The sequence below is a fragment of the Gekko japonicus genome, unplaced genomic scaffold (genome assembly GCF_001447785.1).
Source record: "Gekko japonicus isolate JY-2015 unplaced genomic scaffold, Gekko_japonicus_V1.1 scaffold95, whole genome shotgun sequence".
Lineage (NCBI taxonomy): Eukaryota > Metazoa > Chordata > Lepidosauria > Squamata > Gekkonidae > Gekko > Gekko japonicus.
Window position 1 is genome coordinate 1,912,198 of NW_015165237.1, and position 23,547 is coordinate 1,935,744.

General features: G+C 46.0%; 1 protein-coding gene across 1 annotated transcript in view; it reads left to right on the forward strand.

Moving 5' to 3' along the window:
• Positions 1 to 23,547, forward strand: part of ADAMTS18 (ADAM metallopeptidase with thrombospondin type 1 motif 18) — a 121,624-nt gene that overhangs the window by 400 nt on the left and 97,677 nt on the right. Inside the window, exons 2-3 of the mRNA XM_015409960.1 lie at positions 2,224 to 2,288; positions 10,475 to 10,791. Coding sequence (XP_015265446.1) covers positions 2,224 to 2,288; positions 10,475 to 10,791 — 382 coding nt within the window. The remainder of the gene's footprint in view (positions 1 to 2,223; positions 2,289 to 10,474; positions 10,792 to 23,547) is intronic.

Genomic DNA, 23,547 nt, shown 5'->3' on the forward strand with positions numbered 1-23,547 from the left:
TTTTTCTCCCTTCCAGACTCTGCAGCTGTGCAGCATCTCTTGGGTGTCTTTTGTCTCCGCTTTCACTGGTGACAGCAGCAGCAGCATCCCGGGATTCAACCATGGTGTGTATTTTATCCCTTTTTTAAAGTGGCATGCCGAGGGACAACCTGCCATCTGTGCTGGAGTCTGTTGTTGAAACCTGTGTGGGAAATGGGTTGCTTCTGTGGACTTTGTGGGGGAGAGACGCATGGGAAGGGTAGGTGGCTCTGTGACGGAGTCTCTGCTTTGTATGCAGAAGGTCCCAGGTTCAGTCTCCGGTATCTCTGGTTAGCCTGCCGGGATGTGGAGAAAGAACTTTTTTTCTAAACCTGAGATCATGGAAAGCCACTGCCAGAATGACCCTGATAGACCAGGAGTCTGATTTGGTAGAAGGAAGGCAGCTTCGTTTCATTTGAGTGCCGGCGTTGCTCTCTGGAGACCAGACTTCTCGGCAGGTTACTGACTTCTTGTGCCTCCTCTGTAAAATGGGTGGGAATGTGACAGCTAGCAGTGCAAAGACTGGATTGCGTGCTGCTTTTCGAACACCGAAGCAAGCGAAAGAGGCTGATGTTGCCCCAGCCGGCTGCACTTTGCAAAGAGAGCGTCACAGGTAATATGGACCGTTCTGTCAGTAAGAGCCGGTGCGGTGTGGTGGTTAGAGGGTCTGGGAGATCAAGCTTTGAATCCCCACTCTGCCACGGAAGCCTGCCGGTTGCCCTGGGGCCAGTCACACACTCTCCACCTAAGCAACCTCGCAGGGTCATTGTGACGGTAAAACGGAGGAGAGGAGAATGATGTTACCTGCTTTGGGTCCCCACTGGGGAGAAAGGCAGTGTAAGTGGCTAGTCACCTCGGGTATTTACCTTCGACTTATGTATTCAGAGTATACTTCCAATTACTAGATACCATCAGAGGGTTGCTGTGTTGGTCTGCAATGGAACAGCTGGATTTGAGTCCAGTAGCACCTTACAGGCTGACAAGATTTCCGGGGTATCAACTTTACAGGGTTAAAGTTCCATTCATCTGATAGCCTGAACATCTCATTGGTCTCTAAGGTGCTGCTACTGGATTCAAATCTCGCCCGTCTCCTAAATACCAATGACCAAAAGCTGCCGCTCGCTCAGCTTTGGAGCATCCCAGTTCCGTGGGCAGGTTGCTGTTGAGCACAGAATGCTGAGCTGGCCAGACCTTTGGTCTGACCCGGCAAGACAGTCCTGACATCCTTAAGGTCACAGGGTAATGATTCTCTAGGATGAGAGTGCAAGCTTGCCCCCTGATCCCAGAAGCTGGTTTACCTGGAAGCCAGCTCAGTTTGTTTCCATGTTCCGGTGGAAAGGTGCATCGGAGGGCGGCATAAAATTTCTTCAAAATGTTACTTGGATAGTACAGTTGTAAGGGCGTAGGTGTCAGTTGAAGTCAGTGGGCTTGGAAGAGCATAACTCTGTTTAGGATTGCGCTGGAAATCGTTGGGACTTATTTCCTTGTAAATATATTATGGATCCAAGAGCAGACAGTGATGGAGATATCCAGGCAAAAGCTGCTCTAGCCACTGGGGGGGAGGGGAAGGAGGAAACAGGAATGGGTTATTAATCTCTACAAAAAATAAATAAACCCAGCTGCTATTTAAAAATAATGTGGAAGCATCTCTCAGAATCTCTAGACTTCAAAGAATTTCCAGCCCCCCCCCCCGAAAAAAACAGTGGATGAAATGAAGCAAGCGCAAAGAACATGTGTGAACAGGCAAGCAAGGATTGCTAGATTTCAAAGACAACAGGAGAAGGAATGAATGGATTGGAGGCAGATTGCACATTCCAAAACTAAGAATTAATGTTCAAAAGAATGGTTAGGGGGGGAAATATGGCTATGTTTTGGCAGTATGAAGTGCATTGAAGAGGACAAAAATGACTGTAGCTACGTTCTGCCTTTGTGTCATATGTTGCAGGATATGCGTCTGGGTTTGTGTCTGTAGGACAGGAAGACACATGCATTGTATGCTTGGAGTGTGAACAAGTACATTATGCCCAAGGATTGGGACAGGCAAACCCTGGTGCATGGTGCGCCTTTGCGCTGGGGAATTCCCTCCCTCTCGCAGCTGCTTGCTTTTTTGGCGACCAGCCTGCTGAGCGTCCGGAACTTCTGCCACTGATTAACACCACTGGAAGGAAAGTGAAAGGCGCTTGATGTATTGTTTCCACGCTGCAGCAAAGACAACGTCTTGCCTGCTGCTTTGAGCCGTTTGAAAGATGCAGCTCTTTCAAATGAGGAGGGTAGCTGCATTTCAAAGATGGGCCCGTCTTTTCCCTTTGGGTCTTATCCGCTGAGCTAAAGAAAGGTGGATGAGCTAGACGGCTTTCTCCCCAAGAGGCCATGGATGTGTCATTGTTATATTTTGCTCCCAGCCTTCCTCTAAGGAGCTGAGAGAAGCACACATGACTTCCATACCACTGCAAATGTATCCTCAGCGTGACCAACCCAAGCTCATCCAGGGACTCCGTGGGCTTGGTGGAAAGGGCTGTCAAGTTGCGGCTTCACTTATGGTGACCCCTCATGAGGATTTCCAGGGAAGAGACCTTCAGATGTGCTTTGCCCTTGCCTGCTTCGGGGTAGGGACCCTGGACTTCCTTGGTGGTTTCCCATCGGAGCAGGAACCCAGGGCTGAACCTGCTTAGCTTCCAAGATCTGACGAGATCAGGCTAGTCTGGACCATCCAGCTCAGGGCCTCAGTGAGTGTACCTACCTATTACATTTTCTCTAGGTCTGTCCCTGGATGTGGTCAGCTGATGAGGATTGTGATTTCTGTGCTCAGAACTCAGTTCCCGGGCATGCATGGGAAGGGGGCTTAGAACACCCCCGTGCCTTTCCCCCAACCTCAAACTTCCTTGGGGAGCCACTGTTTGTCTCATTTTGGAAACTTAGCATCTCTCTCTCTCTCTCTCTCTCACTCTCGTTCCCCAAAAGAGTAAGTAGTGCTCCCTGGGAACATCTCAGATCCAAAAAATGGCACAGGGGAAGCTTAACCCCGCTCCCCATGCATGCTGTGGTCCCAGTCCAAGTTGCTCCCCTGCTTTCCTGAGAAGCACAGAGCTGTCACACTTCCCAGAGGTCCACATGGTTCTTTCCTCCCCGATATCACACTCATAATACCCTGTGAATTAGAGCAGGTTGAGACAATGTGTCTGACCCATCTAGAAAGTCTGTCAGCCTAGCAGGGGATTTGATACTGGTGGTCAATGCTCCCTCTAAGCTGTGAAGTCTTGTGAGCAACAGTTCTACTTTGTGAGCTACTGGCATTAAAGTTGTGAGCGAGCAATTTGGCTACTGCATAAATTAGTTTCCTGTGGAGCCGTCCTTCCGGTGCTAAGACAAAAATGTGTGAGCCGGAGGCTCAAAAACTGTGAGCTAGCTCACACCAACTCACCTTAGCGGGAACATTGCTAGTGGTGCAATTAAATGCACTGGCTGTTTCCAGGCACTATTACTAAAAAACAGTAAATTATAGGGAGGGGCTACGGCTCAGTGGTAGAGCATGGTCAGTGGCCTCTCAGGCTATAAAACACCAGGTAATAGGTGATGTGAAAGGCCTCAAACTGAGACCCTGGAGAGCTGCTGCCATCCCGAGTAGACAATACTGATTCAGTACAAGGCGACTTCATGTGTGTTCAGGCTGGATGGTAGTATGTTTACCATTGAGGATGTGAGAGCCAATGTGGTTGAGTGGTTAGAATATGAGACTAGGATCTGGGAGTCCCAAGTTCGAATCCTCATTCTGCCATCGAAGGTTGCTGGGTGACCTGGGGCCAGTCTATCTTTCTCAGCCTAACCTCACAGGGTGGTGGTTGTGAGGATAAACTGAAGGAGAGGATAATGGCATCTTAAGCCACTTCAAGTTCTCACTGGGGAGACAAGGGGGGGTATACAATAATTAAATGGGTAATGCAGTTTTCCGGGGAGTCAGCCCAGTCAAAGGCCATCAATTTCTGCATAACTCTGCATGGGTTTGCATGGTTAGTGAATCGGTTTATATTTATAACTTGCAGTTGTATATCCTGAAGCCTGCAGTTCATGCATCAGAGGAAGTGGGCTGCAGCGGCAATGAATTATGTTAGTTGTGTGTGCATCGCTAGATTCTTTGATCTTGTAGTCATAGCTCTCTGTGTAAGTCTCTCACCACTGGACTGTACCCACTCACAGAGAGGGTTTTTCTAATTTGTTTTTGTGTCATTTGTCTTGAGTGTTTGTGAGTTGTCTGGATAGTTCATATAATCACAGTGTTGGAAGGTATCTCCAGGGTCATCTAGTCCAACCCCGGCACAATACAGGAAATTCACAACTACCTCCCCCCCCACACCCCCAGAAGATACAAAAAACAAAACAAACCCTCCAGGATCCCTGGTGAAACTGGGATCAACTTGGTTGATCTTATTCAGCAGAAAAACAGCTTATTCATTTTCTAAACTCAAATGAAATTTTGGAGGGGTGTTGGGTACCCCTCACTGCATCTGAAACTTCCAGGGCCCAGAGGTCCTTCCGTACCTATGTGTGAGAAAAAGGTTTTATGCCGCTGCCAGACTTTGCCCCAGGAGATAGTACTGTTAGTGTTCAAAGTTCATATTGAAAGTTGAAACTTTTCCCCAACGTATAGTTTAATCACTAAGATAACCAGAAGCTTGACACTTGGCACAGCTTGCCTTGAGCATGCCCAATGTCTTGCTGCTGATTCCCACAACCAGCACATACATTTTAAATGATCAATGTGTGTTTAAACGTCCATGTACACATGACAGGGAATTGCTACCTGATCAGGGTACATGAGTGTGTAGGGATACACATCAGTCTTTCACACTTCATTGTGGAAAGCCCTGGTGTAATGCCATTGTATTCACTGTAAACATAATTATTGCTCAGAGAGGGTAGAAAGGTTCCTCAAACACACAGGCCATAGGGCTGCTAGATCTTTTTGTTGTTGTTGTTGTTATGGGCACAGTGGGCGTATTGGGGTTAGACCCAGCCAGCTTTTTAACTCAGTCTCACCCAGGGGTCATTTAGTAGAAAAACAGCTAGGAGAACTCATTAGCATAACTCATTAGCATATGCCACACCTCCTGACATCAGGGGCCCGGCGGTGGACCTGCAAGGCCAGCGGGAGTTCGAGGAAGCCCCGCCAAGGCCCTCCCTGGCCCCAGGCAGGCAGGGGTGGGGAGAGGCGGGGAGGAAGCAACTTACCCTCCCTCTTCTCCTGCTTCCTCCTGGCTGAAAGGGCTGGAAGCGGGGCGGCCGGAAGCAGGGGGCGGGGCTTCATCATGTGCCCCGCCCCCTGCACCTCACCCGGGGGCACTGCGGTCCCCCACGTTCCCCCCCGAAATGACCTTTGGTCTCACCCAAACCCCTTATTGCTATAGCCCTTGTTCCACCTGGCTGTGATCCAAGCAGGTCCCATGATCTCCCGCAGAGCATTTTGAGGTGGTCAAAGAGGATCCTTTTCCCACCTAGCAGAAAAGCTGGTTAGATGCAACCATAAGTCAGTGTGGTGTGATGGTTAAAATTTTATACTAGGATCTGGGAGACCCAGGTTCGAATTCGTACTCTGCCATGGAAGTCTGCTGGGTGACCTTGGGCCAGGCGTGTTCTTTCAGCCTAACCTACCTCACAGGGTTGTTGTGGTGAGGATAAAATGAAGGCGAGGAGAATTATGTTGTAAGCCATGGTTGGTTCCCATTGGGGAGAAAAGTAGTATATAAATTCTAAAATAACAAACACACCCATTATTTATTTAGACAATTTGTACGCCATCTCTGCCAACCTGCTCCGGGCAGCTCAAAACCGAAAACAAGAAGACAAAACCAAGACAATAAAAAACAAGTGAATGAAATAAATAAAAATAAGTCAGTAAAAACATGCCATAAAACCAAGTACCAAAATGACACACAGCAGTTTAAAGGAAGGTGATGTAAGTGTCAGGTGAGCCTTGAGGGGGGAGGGCATTCTAAAGGTGAAGTGTCACCGCTGAAAAAGCCCTGTCTCTTATCACCACCCTTCTCACCTCTGCGGGTGAGGTCCCAGAGAAAAGAATCTTAACTGGCAGGCTGCACAGTACAGGAGGACGTGGTTCTGCTAGTTGGGGATCAGATGTGCCTCTGATCTTCTAGAAGCCAAAACACTCATCAAGGTGGACCTCTTCAATACCCATGTGTCATAAGATGCGGGGCATCTGGGATCTCTACCCAGTGCTACTGTCTGAAGTCAGCAGGAATAAATCAGTGTTGTCCTCTAGGTGGCAATGTAGAAGGCTGTAATTGTTTTAGCCCTGCCAGTTCCATCAAGGGACATGTAATGGTATAGTATAAATAGCTTGATCTCGGAAGCTAAGCAGGGTTGGTACTTGGACGGGAGACCCCCCTCCCAAGAAGACTTTGCCGAGGAAGACGGTAGGAAATCCCCTCTGCTTCTCAGTTGCCTTGAAAGCCATCAGGTGGCTGTGACTTGGCGGCACTTTAAATACGCACACGGATGCCATCAGACTTTCAGATCAGGTCAATATTAAATATTTTTGATGAAGCAGCAATTCGGAACGGAAAGCAGTAAGTAATGCCATCGGTTTTATTAACCGCTGCTCCTCTGTTTTGCCACTCTTGGGCATTTTACAGAGTATTTATTTAGGTAGAATCTTAGAATCACAGAACTGGAAGGGGCCATACAGGCCATCTAGTCCACCCCACTGTTCAGTGCAGGATTATATGCCTTGCTCTTCTCCACGGTGGGGACCCAACGCGGTTTGCAACAACATGCTTCCCTCCACCATTTTGTTCTCACAGTAACAGCCTTGTGAAGTAGGCTGTGCTGAGACCGGCCCAAGATAACCCAGCAGGTTTTGGGGGCAGAGTGGAGATTCAGACCGGGGCCTCCTCGACCCTAGTCTGATGCTCTAATCCCTACGCCACGCTCCCCCCCTTGTGATGCCTGTCCCCATGCTCACCTGTGGGGAGAGGGAAGTCTTTTGCCTGTTGTTGCGATGGGCCTTGGAAGTTCTCCAGTGTGACCTCACAGGCATTGACCTTTCCCTCCCCATTTTCCTCCCCTCCCTTCTGTGATGTATTCAATGTGACAATGTCTGTATGATAGGGCTGCCAAATCCCCCCAGGGGGTGGGAATCCCCCCGCCCCAGAGGCCCATCGGGTCCCGGGGGGAACTCGGGCCCCGGGGTTTTCGTGGCCCCGCCCCCAGCGTGCCCGGTGTCATGATGTCACTTCCCTGTGATGTGCATGCGGCGCACGCGCGCACATGCTGGGAGCCGACCTGGAGTTCCCCGCCGGAAGGGTAAGTGCCACTTGGCAACCCTACTGTATGAAAACACAGTGATTGAAACACCATGTGAAGCTTCGTCCTGGGCTAGGAACCTAATCCCTCAATGACTATTGGTAGCCCAGGAAGAGCCGACCAATCACCAACATCCAGTTCCATGAGAGGGAACAATTGTGATTGGACCTTATCCGTGCAACCTCATAGGGTTGAAATTGTAAAATAGGGCGTGGCTATATTAGCCGGGAGAGTTTAAAAGAAGAACAGCTTCAATGCTAAAGCTGTTCTGGCTATTCATGTTGATCTGTTTGGAGTTGAGTTACCAGTTGCTGAATAAAGTTGATCTTTTGCTGAATCACTCTCTGACTCGTTTGTTAAGTAGCCGACTTAACACCTTCAACCAATGCTCAGTTGCCATGGAGGGCAATGTGCACGGTCAGTCCTTGTCACACCATTTGTGGAGAATGCTGAATGCACAATTTGGCTGGTTGCAATTTGTGAACCCCTTCTCAAGAGATTCCTCAGCATGCAGATACATTTCCCAGTTTATGCCGCTTGAAAGCCCCTGCTCTGTGTTAACAAAAGGGGATGGAGGCCCTGTGCCAAGTGGATTGTGGGGGCTCATTGTGGCTCTGATTTGTCAAGCTGTTCTCTTTATCTATTCAAGTCCCAGCTGTGGTCCACCCATTCTTCTCTTCTGGAAATCTTAGGTAGCACAGAAAATATTCTAGTTCTCATATATTCAACAAACATTCAGCTTCTGTCCTGCATCTCCCTTCCAGCCCAAAACATGGTCACAAGTTCCTCACGTAAGAATAACAGAAGTGCTCCCCTGCCCTGTGGTTACAAGTAACATTAAGAGAAGAAGTCTACAGCATGTGGCGTGATTGACACGGACTTGACATCAGGAAATCCCCCCTAAATCAGGGGGCCCCCATCCTTTTTGAGACGGCAGGCACCTTTTGAAATGGGACACAGTGTGGTGGGTGCAACAACAGAAAGGCTTCCATAGGAAGTGGAGCCAGCCACAAAATGTCAGGGAGCGAAGTTATGCATAATTCTCATAGTAATGCTTTGGCATTTAAGGTAGAAGCTCTATTTAACAGCATGCCTTTTAACTGGCGAGCCAGTTTGGTTGTAGTGGTGAAGAGTGCAGACTCTAATCTGGGAGAACCGGGTTTGATTCCCCACTTCTCCACATGGAGCTGCTGGTGTGACCTTGGGTTAGTTACAAGATCTCTCAGCCATTCTCTCACGAGCAGTTCTGGAAAGGGCTCTCTCAGCCCCACCTGCGTCACAGAGTGTCTGTTGTGGGGAGGGGAAGGGAAAGGAGATTGTAAACCTCTCTGAGACTCTTTCAGGTAGTGAAGGGCATGGTATAAATCCAATCTCTTCTCCTTCTTAATCTTGCCTGCCCAATCAGAAGCCATGCTGGGCAAAAGCCCCACCTGCCCATGTTCTGAAAACACTTGATGGGCATCAGGAAAGGTGTTGGAGGGCACCGTGTTGGGGACCCCTGCCCTGCATCATCAAGTCACGACAGAGCTCTTCTCTGCAGAGTCCTCTTGAGACCTGCAGGCTGTACGATATGATTGGTGAAACTGGCCAGATCGTAAAACTTCCTCGACTTCTCTGCTTCTGATTGTGCTTTGGCAAATTGCATGATTTCTTTGAACCACATTTATCCATCTGTCTATCTATAGCTGGAAGAAGGCTAGGGTAAGAGTTCTCCTTCCTGAATTTTGATCTGGATGATTTTGCTTTCTAATATGGGAAGATTTAATAACACAGTTGGGTCCAGCCAGGTTTTTTCCCCCCACTCGGTCTCACCCAGTTCTGACCCAGACTACCCCAAAAGGTTGTTATGAGGTTGACATGGAGGAGAGAAGAACAGCATGAGCTGCTTTGGGTTCCCACTGGGGAGAAAGATAGCATGAAAATGAAGTAAAGAAATAAAATTCTCCTCTTTACTACAGCCCCCCCCTCCCCATATGGCTTTTGTCCACGCAGGTCCCATGGTCTTCATCACAGCCTTTTTGGGTGGTCAGAGGGGATCCTTCTTCCCTTTTTCACCAGGAGAAAGACAGGTTTGAGTCAACCTAAAGTTCCCACTTCCCCTTTGTGCAGTGTGAAGCAATAGAGTAAATTTTACTGTGTGAGAAGGTTTTTGGTTCTCTGAAACATGATTTCAGTGCTGATCCCCAGCTCCGCATGTATGTTGAGACGGCTGCCTTGCTGGAAAGATTCATATCTCAGATTGTTTTCTCTGAGCGTGTGTCTTAAAGACGCCTGTGGAGAGAAACAATGTTCCAATTAGTTCCTCTGGCTTGATTCGTACATGATGTGTCCTGTGGGTAAAACTTTCAGCCAACATAAGCGTGGCATGTGTTTACTGTTGCCCTTAAACCTACCGGCCTGTACACATGCTTCCTTCACAGATCTCAGGGCTGCTTATGGGGGATCCCCAGAAGATCTCTGATCCAGGGAGTGATCAGATTGAGTTTACACAGTGATCCTAAACTGAGTCATGCCTTTCTAAATCCATTGAAGTCATTGGATTTAGAAGGGCATAACTCCATTTAGGGTTCTTCTGTAAGCTTCAGCAGTGTGATGCGTTCTCCAACCAATGTTGTGTTTAGTAAGAGGATGATTGGTAGCAGATTGGTAGCCAAGGTGAGGACTTCTGTTCAATGTAGGTTTCCTCCCCATCCTGTTTTTTCCCCACTTTCAGGGGCCAAGGAGATGTAAGGAAGCTGGAAAATCCACTGTTCCCCTTAGTCCTCATTTAACAGAAGGGAGGCAGGAAACAGAGCAGCATTCCTGGTGATGACAAATGTCTTCACCAGAGTGACTGTGGGAAACTTCACAGCTACTTAGTCTGTCTTGGAACCATTAGAGGGTAGAGAGGAAAACAAGCCCTGTTTTATAACCCTTGTGATTGACATAGGACCGGCTGAAATTGCTTTAGATCTCTTTATCTGTGGTTGGCTGTGATTGACAGGCTCCCAGTACTGCTGTTGGAAAGCTTGCATGGTCATCTTTTTGGGTTGTTTTAAAATGTGTTTTTTTAAAACGTCCCTCAAACCGATTAATTGTCGAAATCCAACTTGCACTTGGGTGATGAATGTTTACAGCTAACCCTGCTTTATCCTTTCAGATTACATCTTTGTCACTCCCGTTGAGGTGGACTCCAGTGGATCGTACATCTCACATGACATTTTGCACAGCGCTAGGAGGAAGAGATCATCCCCGAGCTCTAAGAATCCCTTGCACTACCGTTTTTCAGCATTTGGACAAGAAATGCACTTGGAGCTCAAACCTTCTGACCTTTTTAGCTACAGTTTTACTGTCCAGGTACTTGGGAAAGACGGCATTGCAGATCTGAAAGACCACCACGTTGAACCGTGTTTCTATCAGGGATTTATACGGAACTATAGCTCCTCTTCAGTAGCCATATCTACGTGTGTAGGCTTGGTAAGTGTCTTCTTTAAAGGAGTGTATGAGGGCCCAGACTTTGGCAGGACTTACCGTTTTGACGCAGTTATCTGGCTCCTACAACGTTCAGTCCCGTTTGACCCATCATCTTCCTTCTTCCCTTTTCCTCTCATTGTTCAGCTTGCCAATGTAATCTTTATTGAACAAGGGAGTTTTAAATTACATTGTCGTTTGCCAAGCCAGTGGTAGTCTTTAGGCTACGGTTCATGAAGACAGGTCTAATGAAAATAATTCTGGAGGCAGATGTGCACAGTTAATCCATGGGAATTTCCTTTCCGCATCGAGTCTTCACGGTCAATACAGGCAGCCGTGTCTTAATTGTTCCAGATCCTTCCTGGATGTATGAATAGCTTTTATTCTCACTTCCACTGTCACCCCACTGCTTGCTCACGTGCAAGGCTATACTATGGAGAGAAGCAGGCTTCTTAAAGAATGCTTTATGATCCAAGATGCCCAGGGTTCACTATGGGTTTGTTCAAATGGAGTACCTGTGGAGGTTCTGTTCTGTGATTATGACCTGACATGTCTTCTGTGCACATGATTTCACAGGGAATTTGGTATCTGGAGTGGAACTTGACATACTTTGATTCTGAGTTTCATTTATAGAAAAAAGTTTCTAATCCTTGAGGATATAGAGGGGGAAAGAGTGACAACTGTGAGCTATATGGGAGGAGGCTGGTGATTTGGGAAGTGGTTTCAGGGCATTGTGTAACACCTTACTCTGTTCCAGTCATTGACATTTGCATTTAAAATCTGCAGCTCGACAGTGTCTCTTATTCTTTCTATTCTCGCAATAGTTTCCAAAACATTCTGAATTTTAGAATCCTAGATTTTTGCAGTAGTTTCAAGGCTGTGTTTTGGTGTTTTATGAGTTAAACTTCTGGTTGGGAGTTATGGTGAGTTTTACTTCCATTTAGAAATCTCTTCCACTTCTATGTCTGTTTTGCAGCTCAGCTTTATTGATCTTAGCTAATTCATGGAGATGCATCCCTTTTATTTAATGAACATTTGCATTTAAGGCTGCAGTCACACAAACTAAATAATCCACTTTCAGTGTACTTTCCAACTAGATTTGCCAATTCACACAGTAAAATCCAGTTGGAAAGTGCACTGAAAGTGGATTATTTAGTGTGACTGACTGCAGCCTAAGTGTTGGTGCAAAGCTGATTAACATTACACAAGTTCCCCTGTACTTTCCCTATATGGATCTTGCTGGGTGAATCTCTATGCTACAATTCCATACTGGCAGTGTGAGTGCAGGTATTTCACTGTGTTTATGGAGTTTCATACATTTAAGGGTAGAGATGTAAAATTTCCTAAAATCTTGAGAGCACTGGGTGTGTGTGTATTGTTTTTCTGGGAAAAAACCAAAACCAGAATTTTTTAGGAAAATCAAAAAAGAAGTTTAGATTTGATGGGAAGGTAAGTATTGCATATTTTTATGTGCAATACTTACCTTCCCATCAAATCTAAAATTCTTTTACTGCTTGAAAGTGCATCATTTATAATGTAGTATATGGTATAATTATGACATTTAAATGTATAAATATTATTTTCTGTAAGAAAAAAGGTAACTGTACCCAATACTCAAAGTTGCGCTCTGAGGGCTGCTGGGATCAGGTAGCACATGTCTCTTTAATTTGTACATTTTGAATGAATGAAATGCTTCGTAAGACAAGTTTTTCTCACTCAAAAACAGAAAATATTTTGTAGGAGGTTCCCCCCCCCTCAATTTTTCCTGGGCCCTCACATCTCTTTTCAAGGGTAGTCTAACCTTGTACCATCAGTGGATGATAGAACATTCCACATCAATGATGAGAATTAGGTGGTTTCTGCAAGTGTCATACTGTATTTTTATTAAATGTATTCTCCGTTTATGAAGTGTATATTGGGAGGTCTGACATATACACTTCACGGTGCATACATATACAGTTTCTGAAGCATATGAGTGTGGCATTGTCAGGATCTTTCAAATTTTACCATGAATTTCTTAAAAACAGATTCTAGAACATGTGGAATCATATCGACAGCGAGTCGGTATATAGTTGAAAAGATCAAACCCCACAGAAGCCAGTATTGTTTAAGGTCAGATTCATGATTTGGTAAACGTTTCGAAATGAGGATATTGTTAAAGTGAAAGATGTGTAGATCACCTGGCCTCTGCATTATGGTATAGTTTTTCTTCTAATGCTGTTCCACACTGCAGCCACCAGGGGCACAGGGATGGGAGAGCATAGTAAATAGGAGTTGCTCTCTGCCTTTGCTGACTGGGCCTTTCTGCAAGGTTACTTGGAGGCTGAGGGAAACTCTTGCTTTCAGATCCTGTTAAGTCCATCAACCAACCCAGGCCCTGGAACGAGGCAAGATCAACCAGCACAGCTCATGACTGACACATACCAGGGGTCATTTCGTAGAAAAAGAGGTGCAGGACCTCATTAGCATAACTCATTTGCATATGCCACACCCCCTGACATCACTGGAAGTGTGTCAGAAGGCAACACCCACTGCTCAGGCTCCACTGGACTGTTTTGGATTGCTAGCTATTGGGGGGGGGGCACGGACGTGCAGATCTGTCCTTGCAGAGGAGGGAGAACTTGTACCTGAATAAAACTTGGTCTTAAAGGTGCCACTGGACTGTTTTGGACTGGGGGGCCGAGGAGGGTGGGCTCTGCAACTTACCTGGCCTCTTCTTGCTCTGAGGGCTGCTGGGATCAGGGTGTGGGGCTTGTTGCATGTGCCCACCCCTGGGCTCTTTACTGCTGGAGCTCCGCTCCTGCAGGAAATGACCCCTGCATACAGTCATTGTCAGGATGCAACCTACTGACAAAGTTGTTGTTTCTGGCAGTCAGCTTCCCTTTTCCTTTCCTTCCACCCAGCTCCATTGTCTTGTCTGCTCAGCTGGATCTTGCAAACGGGTAGCCTTTTTGGTGTGCTGTAGAAAATAAAGCAACCTTTCCTCTTTTCTTAATTTCCCTTCCTCTTTTCCACACTTTTCTCCTTCCTTCATTTGGTCTCTTCCTTCAATGATATTCCCTCATTTCTCTCTCCCCCCTTCTAATCCCCCTTCTCTTATTTGTCAGTTTTGATATCAACTCTTTTCTCCTCCCTGCTTGGCAACTTTAAAAGGTAAAGGTTCCCTTGCTCGAAAGCCAGTCAAAGCCGACTCTAGGGTTGCGGTGCTCATCTCTGTTTTAAAGCCGAAGAGCCAGCGCTGTCCAAAGACGTTTCCGTGGTCATGTGGCCGGCATGACTAAACACCGAGGCGCACGGAACGCTGTTACCTTCCCACCAAAGTGGTACCTATTTATCTACTTGCAATTTCTTGCTTTCGAACTGCTAGGTTGGCAGGAGCCGTGACAGGAGCTTGGCAACTTAGAATGTACTTAATGGTAGAATAGCAGCAAACGCTTGTTAATATTATGAACAGAAGTCTGTGTGCAGGGGGGAGTTACTATTTCCCCATGATCTATCAAACTAATAAAAGAATGCTCCCCCCCCCGCCTCTGTTTTCATGCTACATAAAGGTGCAAGGGTAAACTTAAATAGGCTTCTTACTGATTTACGTACTAACTTTTGGTATACACATGTATGTGTGTACAAACATAAAACTACAAAACTGGACACATGGTTTGGATGAGGGTCACACTGGAGTGGGCAGGTGGAATCTTTGTCCAGGGACCCATGGTGGCTCTCGGCAGCTCTGATGGAGAGTAATCTCAGATGTCCACAGCTCAGGCCAGGCTTGTGTCTTCCGTGGTGAAGGAGATCACAAGGCCTGAGTTTTTGTCTCACATTGCATACTATTAGTGTGCTTTTACATTTTAAGGGGTTTTTCAATTGCCTTTTGCTAAAGCATCATCTGCTACCTTTGCTTTGCCCCTGCCTCTGCTATGCTGAAGGAAACAAATGACCATTCCATATACCTGGTGAAAGGGAAGATGGAGAAGGGAGGGAACCTCCACTTTCAGAGGCAATAAACCTCTGGATACTGGTGTCAAGAGGAAAATGCCTGTATCCCCTGTTGTTGACCTTGCAGAGTAACTGGCTGGCCACTGTGTGAGACAGGTCACTGGACTAGAGGGACCATTGGTACAGTCCAGCAGGGCACTTCTTAGGACTCCTTTGATGATTTAGTCTCCCTAACATTTGGGGCCATTCATTTACTGTTCCTACTCTAGGGCTGTTGTGAGGATACAACCAAGTAAGGGAGAGAATCGTACATGCTGACCAGCACTTAGAGGAAGGATGATATTAAAAATGTAATTGGTGGATAGATGAGTGATCTCTGAAGAAAGTAGCTATGAGGGTAATCCTATGTGTGCACAGTTCATTGTGAAAGAAGGGATTGTGGTCCAAATGTATTGGTGTGTGGATCCTTCCACTATCCTCCCCACTCCACTGAACAAACTTTGGAGCATTCTTCCAGCCTATGGAGACTTCCCCCTACAGAAGAATCACTTAAGCAGGAGGAGTTTTCCTTTCATTGGAAGAACTTCCTTCACCCTGAGGTTGGATCCATATGAACGTGCACATATCTAGAAAATACACATCCAGGAGAAAACGCAATAGTGTTTTTTTATTGGTGTTCATTGCTATTGATCAAGAACCACCACCAATGTTCAAGAATGCCAGTCTTGGTCTAGATTCCGTAGCTGTCCCTGAATGCAGGTCTGTGACCGGAAGCATCATGTGAAGTATCTTGTGAAGTAACGCCATCCACATCCTCCCTTTCCTAACCGCGTTTGTCACTTGGTTGCCCTTCTTTCTTATTTGCTTTGTTTGCCACAATTAAACCCAAAGTGATGTTGCTACTACATGGTTGGGAGCACTAATCTTCCTATTGTTCCTTTCATTAGTGGTAGCGTCTCCACAATAAAACTGCAGTGACCCATTCATTCAAGCCTGGAACTCCACAGTGGGAATTGGAAGCAATTGTATTTCGGAAGACTACAGGGACTCTTTGATCTCATTCGCTTTTGGGGGTGGGGTGGGGAAATGACCTAGAGAATTCAGTTGCCTGGTTGTTGGTTTTGCCGGCATAGAGGATTACGGAGTGTGTGGGGGAGGTCTGTATGTAATCTAGCTAGAATGATTGGACTCAGGATCTGATGTTTTGCTGCTGACCTAGTCTGAGAAATTGGCATTGAAGCGCAGGCATCTAAGAGGAGGTTCACAACTGGATTTTGCAGCCCTACCATTGGGCATCTAAAGTCTGCATTTTATTTATTTGTTTATTAAAACATATCCTGTTGGGTCAAGGCAGCTTACAATAATTGAAATATTCCCAGGTAAAACCAATAACAAGCCCCAAATCCCATCCCCTTTAAAAGATGCCTGCTATTTAACTTTTCCCCCATGGAAAATGCCCTGACAAATAGGCAGGCCTTGCAGTGCCTTCTAAAGATCTCCAAGGAGGGGGGTTCTTCTCATCTCTGCAGGGAGCCCATTTCACAGAGCTTAAGCCAGAATGGGAAAGTGGCGGGATAGCCAACAGGTGGCAGCCTGATCATTGGTGCACAGGGACATATGAATGGAGACAGGACTTCAAATATGTGGGTGCTGGATCGTGAAGCACTTTAAAGGTCATAACCAGCAACCAGTCTTGTAAAAAGGAAGTCATGGTTTGTGCAGACATAACCAAAGTGTATGTTCCTTGGACAGGAAGTCCACTAATGTTACAGTCTGCTTTTCTGCTTCAATCAATGGGTAAAAGGGTTTTCCTTCAGTCTTGGCAGATCTTCTATAAGTTAAAAGTGTATGGTGGGATTTCTGCACTGGTATGTTCTGACGACTGGACTAGCTATGCCATAGACTGTTGAAAACTAAATGGCCTTTGGTTTCAAGCAGTAGGGAATAAGCTGTGTCTGCGTATAATATATTGAAAATCAGATTTTTTGGAAGTTGGATTCACGAAAGACATGGCAGGTGTCTGTTTTATTCTAGTTTTCAGTCAGTACAACAGTTAAACGTAGACAATTTAGAGCCGGAAGGGATCGCCAGGGTCATCTAGTTCAACCCCCTTCACAGTGCAGGAAATTCACAGCTAACCCCCCCCCCCCAACTTCCTAGTGACGCCTGCTGTATGCCCAGCTGATAGGATGGACAGTGTTGAATTGGTTTTGCTTTGGGGTTTTTTTTGCAGCACTTTCAATGTGAATCATTTATCGGTTCTTGGAAACTCTTAATATATATGGCTGCTGAAATATCATAACAGAGAATGAAACTGGATGGATGCCTGCTTGGGGGCTTGTTTCTGTGAGGAAATCTGAATTAGTGTTGAGTTTAGTCCAATGTATTTTGCCTGGGAAAACCTTCTAGAGACCTATCTGGCTCATGATCAAGAAGAATTTTTATGGCCCCGGTCGCACGGGCCGGATATCGCGTGGGGGGGGCGTGGCTGTTTGCCCCGGAGCGAACAACTGCGCTGCAGCGGGATAAAACATCCCGCCGACTTCCCGTGGTTGGGGGGAGGTGCCAGGGAGGTGCCGATCATACCTCACTCCTGCGGCGCTGCAAAGAAGCAGATCGGCGGGTTTTCCCCCCCGTTTAACCCAAGTATTCTCATGCTTCCTTGTGTGCTTGTGCGCATCCGTGGAGACTTAGAAAAAAAAAAAGCCTTGTCGTGAGGAGACATGGGCGGGCGCCAGATACCACCGGAAACATGACCAGACGCCCACCCTTGCCCCGCGGTTTCCGGAAACTAGTACCTCCGAGGTACTAGTTTTTTTACTCTGCTTTTTCGGCATTTAGCCACGGGTTCGCCACGGGAGCTCTACAGTTCCCAGATGTTGCCATGTGATCGCGCCAGGAAACTCCGCCTGTCTTCCGTCTCTGTAGTGTGGCTTATGCTCCGTATGAACGGGGCCTATTATTGTTATCCTTCTTTAGGGGTAGCGCACCTGATTCCTCCCCTCCTCTGTTTTCTCTTCACAATAGCCCTTTGGTAGGTTAGACTGAAAGGGAGTGACTGGCTGAAGGTCACCCAGTGAACTTTATGGCTGTGTGGGATTTGAACTTGGACGGTCCCAGTCTGACACAAACCACTTTCACTCTGATGATGGGTTTTACACTTTGGGATTCTGTATCTGATTTTAATCAATGCTTTCTCAGAACCTGTGGAAACCTCCTCCCTCTTGGTTCTTCTGTGGTTTTGGAGCTGGCCTCCGTGTTTCCCCCTATCTAATTTCTACTGAAATTCATTTTCACCACTCTTCCGGCCAGCATCGTGAATCAGTATCTTTGCTTACCAGTTACCTCCTTGAGCTGTTCCTTGCTGCTTTTTTCATATATTCACTTGTACACCATCTTGGGTGAGAGAACAGTGGTCATGGCAGGGAGGAGCAGGAGGAACTTTGCCGCCCTCAACATTACGTGACTCCTGGAGCATGCTCTGTCCTCACCGTGTTGTTTTTGGAACTAATGTGTTTCCCTAAACACCAGAAGAAAATGCAGTTTCAGCATGTGCCTATTATGCACTAATGCGCCTGTGTTGGCATGTTCATAGGTAAAACATCATAAAAAAAAGAATTTTGATGGAGTGATATGTACAATCACATCAGGATTTCTTATTTTGCCTCGTTTGCGTTGGAGCGTCAGAGGACTTTCACAGCGCCGTCCTGTGGAGATTGCTCCAATAAGGGCACAGCTAGGCATGACAGCCAATTAAGGTGGGACACCACTGCACCATTTTAGTGTCTAATGGGAGATTTAAAAACACTCTGAGAGCCCAATCCTGAGACTGTGGGTGCAGCCATTTTGGCACTTGAAAAGGTGGGTGGGGGGCGGGGGTGTTTCTAGTCAGGATCGAGCCCTCACACAATTTTTAAATTTCCCTGTTGGGCACTGAAAATGTCGGCCGTGTCCCTGGGTCCTTCTTGGGGATGCCTTCACATCTAGTTGTCCTCCTGAGTCCTACTCAGTTGGCTTAGACTGAAGGAACTCTCCACAGGATCGCACTGTTAATCTCTTAACTATGGCTAAGCGATCGGAAGCTTTGCATATAACTGGGCCATAATTGCTGCTTTCTCCTGGGAATCTTAGAATAACTGCTGGACTGCTTCCAGCTATACTACCAGTGGTAAACCAACAGTAAACTGCTACTTAGAATCCATTTGACTGTCGGCATTATAAATAGATCAACCAGCTCAGAACATTAAAATCAGAACTGCTTTTCCCCTCTGTTGCTGCAGATAACAGTATGGGAATTCTCGATATTTCGAGAAAAAGCTTATTTCTGCACTGCATTCCTAATTCTGCTCTGATTCTTTTCTTTTCTGAAGGGGGCTGACATGTTGGCTGTTATTATCAATTCCATATGCTTTAAATTAGTCTAGTCCAAACCGCAGGAAATGTTTAAAGTTAATATTGTAATTGAAATGTTTCTTGTAGGTAATTTTTTTTTAAAGTCACAATGAAGAAAATCTGCTAGTAGTACAGAATTGTGACAGATGAGAACACTGGGAAAATTTCTAACTTAGGAAGGCAAGTTCTGAAGCATAGCACCTGTTTTGCTAAGAGGGTTTTCTGGGGGGTGGGGAGCATGGGGTGGTTGTGGCTGTTCATTTGCAGGCATGGATAACATGCTGTGAAGGAAATGTATATACTGAAGCTTTAATATTAGTCGCTTGCTGAACTGAGAGTGGTGTCGCTTGCGTTCTGATCCCAATGGCATTCACCTGAAAGCTTGCCTCATTGAATAACTTCTGAATAAGGGTAGATCCATACAATGCTTGTTTCCCCATTATAAGGCGTTGATTCTTGTATTTTAAAAGTATCTGTGGTCCCAGTCACACGGGCCGGAAAATGCGGGGGGGGGGAGTGTGGCTGCTTGCCCCAGAGCAAAGTAATGCACGGCAGCTCGATCACATGTCCCGTCGAGTTCCTGTGGTTAGGCCATTAGGTGCCGATCACATGGCTATCCTGCAGCGTGGCAAAGAAGCAGTGTGGTGCAATCACACCGGCAATCGCTAGGCACCACTTCTGTGGCAAATGGGATTTTTTTTCCACACCGAAGTTTATGCATGCGCATGATCGTTTGTGCGCATCCTGTGGAGATTTACAAAAAAAAATCCTATGTGTGACGGGACATGGATGGGCGCTGGATGCCACGGGATTCAAGCGGAAACGCGATCAGACGCCCGCCCTTGCCCTGCGTTTTCCAGAAATTAGTTCATTGTATGTGGTAGTTTTTTATTCCGCATCTTCGGCGATAAGCCACGGGTGTATTACGCTTCTCAGATATTGCGGTGTGATCACGCACCGAAAATCCGCCTATGTCTTTAGCACAGCAACTTCTCCATGTGAACGAGACCTGTGTGCATCTGTTTCTTGTGATAGGATCGGAAAGTTGGCTTTCCATTAAGCTCACATCCTAACAGATGTTTTACAAAGAAGACAACTAAGGGGGAGACAGGATTACACATTGTGTGGAGAAAGTGGAATTCTTCCTCCCTCTCCCTCTATGCTAGAACTTGGTGTCACCCAATAAGGTTGATGAGCAGGAGATTCTGAGTTGACAAACAAAAGCACTTATTTACCCAACACAATTCGGTTGAGGGTCATCTACTCTGCAGCTCATCCACAGGTGTGATGGCTTCTTCATGTACCTTTTAAACAACATCCATTTCAGGCTTGTTCAGTCTTATGAGATCTCAAAAGCTAAGCAGGGTTGTCCGTGATTAGAAATTGGATGGGAGACCACAAAAGAAGTCCAGAGTCACTATGCACAGGCAGGCAATGGCAAACCACCTCTGTTCATCTCTTGCCCTGAAAACCCTGTGGGGTTGCCATAAGTCAGCTATGACTTGACAGCACCTTTCACTGCCACTTCTTCATTTGCAAATGCAGATCCAGGGATTGCCTTATCAAGGAGGAAAATGGGGGGTACCCTTCCCACACCATTTTTTTGATGGAAAACCAGCACTGAGCTGCTTTGGGGTACATTTTGCTCAGCAGAACTAAAATCTGCTAGGGAGTGCCGGGCTTCCCTCCTCCTGCCAAGACAATCCCTGCAGCTGTATTTGCAAATGAAAAGAGCATTGTTCAAAATATACTGAGAGGAAATCATGGTGTGTAGCTAAGCCCTTTGTAAGAGGACTCGGCAACATTGTGGAGGATAGTTCCACCACTGGCGATAAACTAAGATAGCTCAATGACATTGCCATGCTCAAGGTCAATGTACCCCTGAGTGCCAGTTTCTGCCAGACAGTGCAGGGCTGTTGCTTTCGTGCAATGCTTGTGGCTTCCTCAAGTCACCTGCTTGGCCACTGTGGGCACCATTGGTTTGATCCAACAGAGCCCTCCTTGTGTTTTCCAGCTGTTCACAAGAACAATACTCCAGTTAAGGGTTCAGTAACAAAACCATTGTTCCAACCTAAAGGACAGGGATTTTTGCTTGTTTAGTTTTAAAAGTCAGCTTGTGGATCAATTTTTTGTGATAGATTGACTGCGTTGGCTTACAGTTAAGCCTCATCCTTACGTCTGGAGTCCATGAATTCTTTTGAGAACAGTCTCATGAAACTCTTATCCCAATCACACTTGTGAATAGTTCAACATATGTATAATTGTAGGCCAGCAGATCACAAGAAACAGATGAAAACAGTGAGTTTTTAAATTAAAAAGAATCACCTTGCAGTTTGGGGAAAATGATTTTGTCAATGTATTCGTAACAGAGATATTTTTCTTACAGTACTATCTGTGTGGTCTTTAGTCTTGTAGATGGTTTGATATGTGGTTTAATTGCAAGCCAATACATTCAGCCAAACACATGGGATATCCTAAACATGCTTACGATGATAGGTTACTGGTTTGTCTAAGGAAAAGGAAAACAGAGTAAAAGAGTACAGAACATGAGACAGGGTGATCAGACCTTTGCCTATTGATTGATCATTTGATTGTTTACGTGAAATTAGGGTTATGGCAGGAGGAAATGACATTAAATGTGTTGTAGAATTAAGGTTGTACTCTGGCTTTGGGTAGTGATCTTGATAGGTCTCAAATTTTAAGCCCCTGAGCTTGGTTATGAAATCAGTTTGGGAGTTATGAAAATTGCTCTTTTTGGATATCTGGAGCTATAGGTGGTGTCCCCAGAACAACTGGGCTTTCGTACTTTGGGCTGGATCCAGTCGGGTTTCTCACTCAGTCTCACCCAGTTCTCCTTCTTACTGCAGCCCTTACTTCACACGGCTTTGGTCTAAGTCCATCCTGTGACCCCAGCTGTGCTTTTTGGGGGTGGTCAAAGGAGATCCTCCCTTCCTTTTTTGTCTGCAGAAAAGCCAGCTGGATCCAACCCTTTAGCCTGCATCCTGCTGTTGCCTCCTCATGTTAAGAGCTAGGAATAAAGAGATGGGGGCGGCATAGGGGGGTAGAATTCCAGGTAGGCTGGTTACCCTGAGGGCCAGTGAACCCAGGTAAACCATGCAGCTTGGTTTCATATGATATTTGGATTGAGTGTGGTCTTGTGATGCAGGGGGAGGGGGGGCAGAGAGAATCTTGATCTGGGGACCTGTGGTGGTTCTAGGCAGCCCAGTACATGATGAAGCAGGGGGGCTTTGGAAATGCCTGTATGAATATGCCCTGACCCTTGATGCCTTATTTTTTAAAAGGCCAGAAAGATGAAGAAAGTAATGACATGGAGGTAAACAGGTCCCAGAGTCGGGGGGGGGGCACTGTCTATCATGAGAGCTTGCTAAGTCAGGGCATGAATTTGCCCTTCAATCAAACATCACACACACACACACAAAGAATCTTGATGCAGGTACAGTCACGCAATATTTTTTCTCCAGCGTTGTGCCAATGCACATGTCTGCATTGTTAACTCAGCATAGGAGAAAGATGCAAATAGAATACATTGAAAGCCGTAGCATAATAAAAAAATAATGAGTAAATAAAAAATAGCAAAACTGTCCATGTTCCAGAATTCATTTTGGGAGCTAAAATCAGGAAGAGTGGAATGCAAAGCAGAGTTAAATTATGGATTTGTAAAGGAACAGGGAAAATTTGCTCTCCTTGCACACACACACACACACACACACACACGCATAATTTCTGCCAAACAAGCAAGATTAAATTATGACACAGTTAAATATAGCATATCACATTTTGTACTGCCAGAAATAAATCACTTAGGTAGTGTGAAGTTGAAAAATACCTGTGTACTCCAAGGCGTACCTTAAAGTATCTGGGAGATGAATTGGAGCTGTCTGAAATCCATCTCTTCTTTGCATCATGTTGGAATGTTATGTGTCTGAAGCATGCACAGGTACAATTGACAGGTGAAGAGAGAGTCTATTTTTGGCAAGCTATGGCTGGATCCTACACTTAATAGTACAGAAGCTGTTGCAGAGCAAGCGGAGGCCATTGTCATTGCTGGTAAAGGAAGAAATCCTTTGTAAAAATAGCAAGTGCACAGCTCCCCTGTTCGGCCTCACAAGGCTGAGAGTGCCAACAAGTTTGCTGAGGTAAATTTGGAAGTTCCTGAGTGATTTTGATGCAGTTTCAATATCAGAATTCTTCAGGGAAGTTCCCAACACCTAGAAGACTGTAAGTAGAGCCCCACTGAATAAGATTAATGGGTCATCTGTTCGAGAATTTGCTTCCTTTCAGTCATTGGAATTTGGAATCCTGACATAACCATTTGCCAGGGCAAGCTCTGAGTCCAGATACAAGCTTGTATCTGATTGAAGAGAGCTTTGACTCTTGAGAGCTTTTACCTTGGAAAACTTGTTGGTTTCTGAG